We start from the raw sequence: 11,206 nt of genomic DNA on the forward strand, positions 1-11,206 counted from the left end.
CCCCGCGAGATTAGGGAATCCCCGGGGGCGGGGGCTCCTGCCTCGCTGCTTCGCAGCGCCACCGCCACTGCCAAGGCACTGCCGGGGGGAATTTCCTTCCTCCTGGCGGTTTCAGCCCCCGCGAGAACGACCGGGTACCAATCGGCTGGCTGGGGGTGTGTGGCTTGCCCTATTTAGGGCCGGAGCGGAGGGGGCTTGCCCTCTCTTCTCCGGCTAGCCCCTCGTTTCCCGCATATCAGCTGTTCCGGAGCTGATTAATAGGCGCAGCACGCTCTCCCCTATTCGCTCACGAGGAGGCGGCGCCACTTTATTTGCATATTCATGAGCTTATTTATTATTCATGAGCTTTCCCGGGCCCCCCCAATATTTTTTATAAGTCCGCGTCCCTGGATAAATTCAAAAGTAAGATAAAACTAACTGCTCATCTCAAGGTCTCCATCCCTTCTCCATTGGCATGCCTTTCCCAACAAGGTATAAAAGACCCCTAAATTTAAAAAGTCTGCTGTGTTGTTCTTGCTCCAACTGAGAAGAGATCTGCGCTTCCAAAGAATCAGCACATATCCTCTTTGCTTAAGAATATATTATTTCCAAGAATTACCAAGAATGGAGGAATGGCAGATGAAGATGATGGACTTTTTGGAGCTGGCTGACCTGACTGGAAGAATCCGTGATCAGAAAGAGGAGGAGTACCAAGAAGAATGGAAGAAATATAAGGACTCTTTAGCTAAATATTCTAAGATAATGTAACTAGAATTACTTGTAAGTACCAAATTGGCCTAGGAGTTCATGTTAAATTGTATAACATTATAAATTGTATAACATGTTAAATTGTATAACATTATGGATAGAAGATAATTTGAAAAGAAAGACAGATTTTAATCAATTAAGTTAATTTTATATAAAAGTAGTATTGGAAAACTGCTACAATGACCTACCGGTATATGGAAACTCAGCTAGGGGGATGTGAGGAAGTCATTTAACAATGATAACAAAATTGGGATTTTAACAGTGAAGATAAATGTTTGTTTGTTTGTTTGTTTGTTTGTTCTTTATATTGTAATTTTTTTATTTGTTATAAAACAAATTATTTTGTTTGTTATAAATTTGGGAAATTAATAAAAAAAAATTGGGGGGGGAGAATAGATATATTATTTCTTCCCCCACCTCCTCCCTCCATTTATTAACTTAGTGTGGGTCCCGCTCAGGGCCAGATTTAGATGAAAAAAGGCCCTACGCTACTCCACTTGTGAGGCCTCTCCCAATCCCCCACCCTCACGACTAGAAGAAAATGGAAGAGTGTTATAGACAACTCTATTACTTCCTCACTCTTGAGAGATAGGAGGAACATACTGTGGACAGAATTGATGGAGCCTCAAAAACTGGAAAACTTTACTGGAAGTTGATATCGTAGGAGGCATTAGGAAAAAAAGGCAAAGGACCCCTGGATGGTTAAGTCCAGTCAAAGGCAACTATGGGGTTGTGGTGCTCATCTCGCTTTCAGGCCAAGGGAGCTGGCGTTTGTCCACAGAGTTTTCCAGGTCATGTGGCCAGCAGGACTAAACTGCTTCTGGCGCAATGGGACACCGTGACGGAAACCAAAGCACACGGAAATGCCATTTACCTTCCCGCCGCAGTGATACCCATTTATCTACTTGCACTGCTGTGCTTTTGAACTGCTAGGTTGGCAGGAGCTGGGACAGAGGAACGGGAGCTCACCCCGTCGCAGGGGATTCGAACCGCCAACCTTCCGATCGGCAAGCCCAAGAGTCCCGGTGGTTTAGACCACAGCACCACCCGCGTCAGTAGGAGGCATAGAACTAATTTGAGACATGTCTCCCTAAAAAATAAAACTAGATTTGAGGCGACACCAGTATTGGGAGCCGTTTAAAGATTTCCATCATATATGCAACACACATACATGCATGCAGTGGAGATTTAAAATCAGGCTTTTTCTTCTCTGAGATGGGCTGCCTTGCCAGGCTGACAAGCCCCCGCTGCCCCTCACTTCCCTCTACAGTACCTGCAGACCATTGGAACCACAATTGGTCTCCTCTGCTCAATCCACCAGAGCCTGTCTCTGTATTAACTCTCTGAGGGTTTGAGAACCATTGCTTACCCTCACTTGCTTTAGCTGGCTGGTCAAAGCCTTTCCTGGGGTGTGGCTGCTGCTACACGCTGATGGCTTTTACAAGTGTCCCTATTTTCCAGGCAAATCCCTAATTTGGAGAAGCCGTCTCGGTTTCTGATTTGATCCCACAATGCCCCACTTTTCCTTAGGATGTCTCTATTTTCATTGGAGAGATGTTGGAGGGTATGGAGTTATCCAACCCCCAAGCTGTCTGAAGACAATCCTGTATAGGGAAGGTGGTTTTTTTTTTAAAGTTTAATGTTTTATTATGTTTTTATATATGTTGGAAGCTGCCCAGAGTGGCAGTAAAATTATCATTATGGAATGGGACATCCCTATTCTCACTGGAGAAATGTTGGAGGGCCTGCTTTTAGAAGCCACAGGCGACCATTACAAGACATTTGTACTGACAGTAAACACAGAACGAAAGTAATATATTGAAGCATTGAATGCGCCTTGTTTTCATCAAGGTAAACCACATTCTTTGTTATTTTAATTCCAGTAAAACCAAACCAAATACAAACAGCCAACAAGAGTACAGGTCCCTGCTCTCTGAGGACAAAGGGCAGCAGGGAGGGAGGGAGACAAGGAGTCAACTCACTGCTCTGTTAGTGGGGAGGACATTCACTGTGTTCACCTCAGCTATGGTAGGATGGATGCTTGGTGGCCCAGCAGAAAAAGGATAAAACCCGCATGGGGGGAGGGAAAACCACAAACCAGTGGGCCGGTCCCTTTCCCCTGGAGCAGCATTTCTTCTAAACAAGCAGAAAGACAGCTCAGATAGGTGTGGAGTCCCCTTGTCACACTGGCTACCAATTCTACAGGAAGGTAGTGAGAGACTGCTGACGAAGGCATGTCAGAGCACTGCCGGAGCCAGCCTTCCTGAGCAAGGCGATGGTGCAGGGAATGGATGGGGGCAAGACAGAGGGGGAGGTCAGCGCCCTCTCTTTAATCCACCTCCTCCATGCGTGAGGCATCCTTCCAGAGGGGGAATATCTTCAGAGACAGCGGCACTAGGCTCTTCAGCAGCAGAGATATTCCAGAGGGGGAATATCTTCAGAGACAGCGGCACTAGGCTCTTCAGCAGCAACCTCATCTTCATCCATCCCGAGCCCCAGCTTGATCATCCTATAGATACGGTTGGAGTGAGTCTGTGGGTCCTCCAAGGAGAAGCCAGAGGAAAGCAGTGTTGTCTCCAAGAGCAGCACCACAAGGTCCTGGACGGCCTGGTCGTTCTTGTCTGCCTCGGCCTTCTGACGCAGTGTCTCTACAATGGGGTGGTCAGGACTGATCTCCAGGTGCTTCTTGGCCATCATGTAGCCCGTGGTGGAGTTGTCTCGCAAGGCCTGGGCCTTCATGATACGTTCCATGTTGGCGGTCCAACCATAGGTGCTGGTGACAATACAGCAGGGCGAGGAGACCAGCCTGTTTGAGACCGTCACCTTTTCAACTTTCTTCTCCAGGATTTCCTTCATGAGTTTGCAAAGGTTCTCAAACTTGGCTTTGCTCTCCTCCATCTTCTTCTTCTCATCCTCATCCTCTGGCAGCTCCAGCCCTTCTTTGGTGACGGACACCAAGGTCTTGCAATCAAATTCCTTCAGCTGCTGGACGCTATACTCATCAAGGGGCTCTGTCATGTACACCACCTCAAAACCAGGTTTCCTCACTCGCTCCACAAAGGCAGAGTTAGCCACCTGCTCCTTGCTCTCACCTGTGATGTAAGAGATGCTTTTCTGGTTTTCCTTCATACGGGACACATATTCGGAGAGGGAATTCATCTTGGCGCCGGAGTGGGAAGTGTGATACCGCAACAGTTCTGACAGGCGTTTCCTGTTGGTAGAGTCCTCATGGATCCCCACCTTGAGATTTTTGGAGAAGGCCTCGTAGAACTTCTTGTAGTTTTCTTTGTCCTCCGCCAGCTCTGCAAAAAGCTCCAGGCATTTCTTGACGATGTTCTTGTGAATCACTCTGAGAATCTTGCTTTGTTGCAGCATCTCACGGGAGATGTTCAGGGGCCGATCCTTGGAGTCCACTACACCCCGGATGAAGTTCAGGTACACTGGGATGAGTTCATCACAGCTGTCCATAATGAGACGCGCCTCACATAGAGCTTAATGTTGTTCTTTTTCTTCTTGTTCTCAAAGAGGTCAATGGGGCCCGGCGTGGGATGAAGAGAAGCGCCCGGAATTCCAACTGCCCCTCCACAGAGAAGTGCTTAACAGCCAGATGGTCTTCTCAATCGTTAGTCAAGCTCTTGTAGAACTTGCCATACTCCTCCTGAGTGATGTCATCAGGGTTTCGGGTCCAGATGGGCTTGGTCTTGTTCAGTTCCTCTTGGTCGATGTACTTTTCCTTGATCTTCTTGGTCTTCTTCTTGCTCTTGCCACCTTCCTCCTCTTCATCTGAGCCCACATCTTCAATCTTGGGCTTCTCCTCCTCATCCTTGGGGGCTGCCTCTTCATCCTCCTTCTCCACTTTTTCCTCTTCTGCCTCATCGTCGCTGATTTCCTTCTCACACTCCTTCTCCAGATAGAGGGTGATAGGGTAGCCGATGAACTGGGAGTGCTTCTTCACCACTTCCTTGATGCGACGTTCCTCTAGGTATTCAGTCTGATCTTCCTTCAGGTGCAAGATCACTTTGGTACCACGGCCAATGGGTTCGCCATGGTCAGTTTTGACAGTGAAGGAGCCGCCTGCAGATGACTCCCAGGCATACTGTTCATCATCGTTGTGCTTGGTGATAACCACAACCTTCTCAGCCACAAGGTAAGCAGAGTAAAAGCCCACACCGAACTGTCCAATCATGGAGATGTCTGCACCAGCCTGCAAGGCTTCCATGAAGGCTTTGGTGCCAGACTTCGCAATGGTGCCCAGATTGTTGATAAGGTCTGCCTTTGTCATGCCAATACCGGTGTCCACCAAGGTGAGGGTGCAATCATGGGGATTGGGAATGATATCTATCTTCAGCTCTTTCCAGCTTTGAGGGATCTGTCAGACTCTCATAGCGGATCTTGTCCAGTGCATCAGAGGCGTTGGAGATGATCTCCCGCATAAAGATTTCCTGGTTGGAGTAAAAGGTGTTGATTATCAGGGACATAAGCTGGGCAATCTCTGCCTGGAAGGTGTGTATCAAAACAACTGCTGTACAGCTACTGTTTATATGGTTTACTTGAACCCACAGGGACACAGGTAAGAAATATTTTCATGAACAGAAGGATGGAGGATGTGCGCATTATACGAAACCAAGTTTGTGTTCAACCAAAAGACGAGGATCCCAAATTCCTTCACTCTGTGCCAGGTCATTAAGAATATCCTCAAAACCAGTGCAGTCCCAGTTGCCTTTCCAGATATCCGGGGACAAGTTAGAACTAGGAAGGAAGACGCTGGAGCAGCTTCACTGCTTGGAATTCCATCTGCAGCTTCAGTGGTGCATGCAGCTCCGGAATATTTCTCAGAGTAGAAAAATTCATCTTATCTTGATTTAGCAACAACAACAACAAAAGTATCCGGTGTGTCCAAAGGATGAACAGGGAAAAGTTCGCTCTTCACATTTGTAAAGCCTCTATTTATCACATCACAGCTTTCAAATGCTTCAGCAGCTGACAAATCAGAAACCGGAATACAGTCCTTCAGCTGAGATCCATCCGCTCTGGAATTCTCCTCAAGCTGTGTTTTTTTATAAAAAAGAAGGGGGGAAAGGACAGTGGTCAAGGACAATGGGAGCTGTAGTGAAGCAACCCCTGTAGGAAGGCCCCCAGTCCCCAAACCCGCCTTATTAGTGTATGCCTTTTTTCAGAAATGCACCCAGAGCATAAACATGTACGCTCAACTTGTGGGGTGTTCTCCCCGCCCCATGCAAAGGTTCCCTTCCTCTTACCTGGTCTTTTGGGGGGAGGCTTGGGCAGCAGCCACAGCGGTGCACGATCGAGATCCTGCAAGAAAGAAGGGATCTTTGAAGCACTGCTTCTTGGGCTCAAATCCTGTTGGCTGCTTTCGCAGTGGCATCTGGGTGGCCCCTGGGAGAAGAGGAGGCTGGACCAGACGGGCCCTTGGCCTGATCCCGCAAGCCCTCCTTGTGTGTTTCCTAAGGCCCCCCTCCTACCCCCATCCCATTACCTCAGGGGCGAGAGGCCGTCGTCTGGGCTCCAGTCCCTCCCGGAGGAATGCGGCGGTTCCACGGCTGAACTTCTCCCTCGCTGCAAAACAAAGAGAGACATCATCAGGCGCCTGTCTCCCAGCCACGCTAGCCCCAGTCTGGGGCAGGAGGGTGGGGGACCTGGGAAGGGGCATTTCCACTTACCTGATCTTATCAGGCCTCCCCACTTCTCCACCGTACGGGCATCCGACCAGCCTAGCACAGAAGCAACAGCCAAAGTCTCCTCCCTCACCTGAGAAGCTGTTTTAATGGGAGGAAACTTTGGCTGCTGCTTCTGTGCCAAACCGGGCCGGGATGGAGCCATGCCCGTACGGAGGAGGGGCAGTGGGGACGCACCGCGAGGGACGACAGCCGGGAACCGCCGGGATGTTGTTCGGGTCTTCATTCCGGGAGCCGGCGCTGGAGCCTCATCCCTGGAGGCGTGGCCCTGTGGAGGAAGAAGGACATCACATGAGTATGGAAGCCACAGGTGGGAGAGTGTTTCTAGGACTCCCAAAACATGTTCCACAAAGATCCCTTCATTCCCTCTGCCCTCGTACCTGATGTTCGCCACGTCTCTCCAGGGATTTGGCCAGAACAAAATACGTGTCGGGGAAAGGCTCCCACACTGCAAAGAGAAAAGAAACATGAGCAGGCGCCTGGCTCCCTGCCATGCTAGCGCTAGTCTGTGGCATGAGGGTGGGGGACAAGGGAAGGAAGCATTCCTAGAATATGGGGCACTCAGCTGGCATTTCCACTTACCTGAGGTGGGAGCCTTTCCCCCTTTGCTCTGGCCGGCCTCTCGCCTAAGGAAGAAAGAAGCTCAGTTAGTCTGATTGGGGGAGACAGGGCGAATTCTGGGATTGATCTCCACCAGAGCCAGATTACCCAATGGACAGAGTAGGCCTATGGGCCAGGCAACAACGGATCAGAATAAGTACTGTTTGTTTTGCCTATTAATTATTGTTGGTTGCTAAAATCAAAAACGTATCAGGATATGATTTGCAAGGAGCCCAGGGATATTTTGACTGCCTAGGGGTCTCCACAGGTTTTAATCTGTAACTGTGCCCAACCAAGGGCCAACTTTGGGCTCTCAAATGTCAGGGGCGCCCTGTAGGCAGAGCCGTAGCTGGGTGATCTTGCGCCCCTGGAGAACCGTCCAGATCGCGCCCCCTAGCCACGGACAAATGAGCTCTTCTTTCTGCCTCTCCTCCCACCCTCCACCCTTTCAATTCACCCTCTATTAAAAACCTTTTCTTATGAGGCCATAGCCCAGTGTGAGGGCACCGGCCGTGCCATCCTCAGACTGCCCCACCCCTGCCACAGAAGGGCACAGCATACCTGCAGGTGTTGGTTTGGGACGTGGCACCGCTGGGCTGCTGCTTGGCCGGAGCCCTGACCGGCGCTTCCAAACCACGGCCCTGCAAAGGAAGAAGGACATTTTACTCTCCTGCCAAAGGCATCCACTCTAGGGGACAGGGGTCCCGTGGGCCCTCCCCAAAGATTTTCTTCTGGGGCAGATCGCCCTCCATCTTGTCTCTCCCCCCAGCCACATCAGGGGACAGCCAGCCAGCGGAGGGACCTAGGGGGCAGGTGGGAGGGTGAAGGCCGCTCCCTGCAAGGCCCTTTCCACCTGGCCTGGGGGGCGAGGCCCAGACCCACCAGCCAGCCCCACTGAAGAGGCTCCTCCTGAGGCCGGAGGAATGTCGCCCAGCTAGTGTTTTATTGATTTATTATGCTGTAAACCGCTTTGAGATTTGTATTAAAAATATAAAGCGGTATAGAAATATAAATAAATAAATATGTGGGAAACGAATTCCCCAAGGAATTAACATACCACAATGTCCAGGGATATTTGTTTCTGCTTCTGCCTTCCTGCCTGAGAACCTGTGAGACAGAAAGGAAAATAAAAACAGAGGAAGTTACCAACCAGTAATTGACAACAGAAAATATCCTGCCCACTGCCAGCCCTGGCTGGGCTCCAAACTCCGACCATCTCCTTCCAGCCAGATGCACTGACCCCTTGCAATTCTGCCTGGGCGGGAGAAAGGGGAGAGAGAAACGTTTTGCTCTCTGTCCCTCAGGACATGGATATGAGAGCCACACCATGCAGCCCTCTCAATATCTCAAGGGCCGTCACAGGGAGGAGGGAGAAAGCTCGTTTTCTCCTGCTCCAGAAGCTCTCAGGACCTGAAGCCATGCCTTCAAGCTAGAAGAAAGGAGGTTCCAACTCAACTTCAGGAAGAACTTTCTGACAGCAAGAGCTGTTTGACAGTGGGGAGAAATCCCTCAGGAGGCAGTAGACTCTCCTTCCTTGGAGGTTTTTCAGCAGAGGTGGGATGGCCATCTGCCATGGATGCTTTAGCTGAGATTCCTGCGTTGCAGGGGGTTGGTCTAGATGACCCTCGGGGTCCCTCCCAATTCTACAATTCTATAATCCTATGGGGTTCCAGGTTCTCACCTTTGCGAAGCTCACTCATTGCGGAGCAGTAGAGCAGGGTCAGGTTTGGAAAGCAGTACAGCAGACTTGAAAGCAACTCTCCTTCCTTGAGAGTCTGAATGTTGGTGGGGAGGCGGTTGAGAGTTGGTTGAGAGTGGTGGGTTCTAGAAGGGGGGGGCAAGGGACGGCTTCCGATTGGCTGCAGGAGCTTCCTGCACTCAGAAGGAAGCCGTGTCAGATGCTTGGCTTCCAAAGAACACCTGCAAGCCGGACACTCACTTATAATTATTTTATTTACTGAGTTTATATTCCACTCTTTCTCCCAAGGGAGGCCAGAATGACCTGGGATGTGGGTCTATTCTTGGCAGTTTCCCGTAGCTATGACACAGCTGAGGTGCAACTGGGAACATTGTTTGAATAAAAACCACTGACTTAAAAGTGCCAAAACTCACCTGCTTCTTTAGATGTGTGTCAGCAATGCAGACTGTAGTGGCTATATTTCTGATTCTGTTGGATTGCTGCTAGATTCTGGCTTCCTCACATGTAAATGTGGCAGACACACTTAAAGAACAAATACTGTTGCTCCTCTCATGCCTACTTGGACCCATCAACCCTTACATCCGTGCCCTATTTTGCATGCTTAAATAGTTCAATAAATAAACTCAAACAACAACAACTGTGGAGCTGTGAAAAATTCGCTCTGTGTGTTTTGCTCCCTTTTGGTTAATGGATCCCATTACAGAAGAAGAAGAGGGTGGGGCTCTTCGTCTCCCTCCCAATCCCTTTCCCTGCAGAAGCAGCCTTCTGCTTTCCTTGGCTGAATCAGGCCCCACAGGTTTAATTAGATGTGCATCCAAGGGCCAATTCTCACTTTCTGTACTATCTGCACCCAGTTTATTGTAAGGTCCTCTAAGGAGGCCTTTCCCATCCACTGTCCTCTTTTCCAAAGAGCGTTATTGGTAGCGATGGCCTTGGCTATCCATGCCAATGAGCCTTTGATAGTATGTCCACCACTTAGGAGTCCCAGCGAAAGCAGAGCAGAAGGGGGGCTGCTGCCGCTATGGAGTTCGTGGCAGAGCTTAGGCTCTTCACTCTTCCTTTAGCATCACAGGATTGTGGAGCTCGGAGGGACCACAAGGACAATCCATCCGCCTGCAATGCAGAAATCTTTCAACCAAAGTGGGGCTTCAGCCCATGACCCTGAGGTTAAGAGTCAGGCTCTATTGACTGAGCCATGATTGGTGGTCAGCATTTAATCTTGGCCTCTTTGGCAGTGAGGAGCATTGTACCCCTTTGCCACATTTGGGGGTGTTTTAGGAAGAAGCCGGAGGCCACCACTGTATACTCTCCCATATTACATATTTAAGGTTACATGTTATCTTTATCATCCCCATTCTATAAATCAGAGCTTCCCAATCTTAAACACAATACACTGCATAGCTGTCAAGTGTCCCTTATTTGAAGGGACAGTCCCTTATTCCAGCGCCATGTCCCGCTGCTATCCCTTATTGATGGATGTCCCTTAAATGTCCCTTAAATGATGTCCCATTAATTTCAAAGGAAGCAGCTCTTCTCCCTCCCTCCCTGCCGGCCAGGGAGGAGGGAGGCTCCAACTGTGTTGCTTGGCTGTGTTGCTCACCCAATAAGAAGTCTAAGAACGACTGGGGGGTGGAGCTTGCATGCCTTGTGTGTGGCTAGTTAATGCAAGCTGAGGGGTTTTTTGAATGCTGGATGCCATTTTGTTGCACGTGCTGCTGCAAACTTTGCAGTGCAAAGCCAGGCCGGGGAGCCATCTTAAGTTGAGGCTGCATAGGCCTTGTGGTGCATGTGATTCAGATTCTATTCAGATGAACCTCTGGTTACAAAGTTGGTTGGACAGTGTTCTCGAAGCTACCAGCATGAGTTTGACCAGCCTGCAGGAGGACAGGAAGACTGGAGTGCCTGAAACAGGTGAGGCTGCAGGTCCCTTATTTTCAAGGCTGCTGGTCCCTTATTTTCAAAACTGTAAGTTGACAGCTATGATACAGTGGTACCTCAGGTTAAGTACTTAATTCGTTCCGGAGGTCCGTTCTTAACCTGAAACTGTTCTTATCCTGAAGCACCACTTTGGCTAATGGGGCCTCCTGCTGCTGTTGCGCCGCTGCTGCGCGATTTCTGTTCTCACCCTGAAGCAAAGTTCTTAACCTGAAGCAATATTTCTGGGTTATCGGAGTCTGTAACCTGAAGTGGATGTTACCTGAGGTACCACTGTATATCCGGAATAAGGTCTTGGGGCTTACTTGCATATGAAAAGATTTTAACCCAAAGATATTGGAAGTAATAATAACTACCCACTTAGAACTGTCATTTTAATATTCCATCATCCCTTTTTCCCCTTTATTAGTATTCTTCTGGAGACTGGAGGGTTCTGTCTCAGAAAATACAGGTTGATTCTGTGACAGACCAGAACCAAAATGTAACTGTCTATATGTTGTTTCTATGTTGCACGCTACTTGGAGATTTA

At 49.3% G+C, this 11,206-nt stretch overlaps 1 protein-coding gene and 1 pseudogene across 2 annotated transcripts; both read right to left on the reverse strand.

Moving 5' to 3' along the window:
* Positions 1–2,558: 2,558 nt before the first annotated feature.
* Positions 2,559–5,327, reverse strand: LOC308570796 (heat shock protein HSP 90-beta pseudogene; annotated as a pseudogene). Its single transcript has one exon. The product of its transcript is annotated as a heat shock protein HSP 90-beta pseudogene (transcript).
* A 497-nt stretch (positions 5,328–5,824) lies between these two features.
* On the reverse strand, positions 5,825–9,165 carry LOC308571357 (uncharacterized protein). Its single transcript, XM_081167008.1, has 7 exons — positions 9,156–9,165; positions 8,101–8,150; positions 7,605–7,684; positions 7,026–7,069; positions 6,824–6,891; positions 6,245–6,711; positions 5,825–6,060 (listed from the first exon to the last, which is right to left on the reverse strand). Exons 6-7 carry the CDS (start codon positions 6,667–6,669, stop codon positions 5,904–5,906), a joined length of 582 nt encoding a protein of 193 aa, XP_081023134.1. The 5' UTR covers positions 6,670–6,711; positions 6,824–6,891; positions 7,026–7,069; positions 7,605–7,684; positions 8,101–8,150; positions 9,156–9,165; the 3' UTR covers positions 5,825–5,903.
* Between the last annotated feature and the right edge of the window lie 2,041 nt (positions 9,166–11,206).

The sequence above is a fragment of the Podarcis bocagei genome (genome assembly GCF_964188305.1).
Source record: "Podarcis bocagei genome assembly, chromosome: 13".
Lineage (NCBI taxonomy): Eukaryota > Metazoa > Chordata > Lepidosauria > Squamata > Lacertidae > Podarcis > Podarcis bocagei.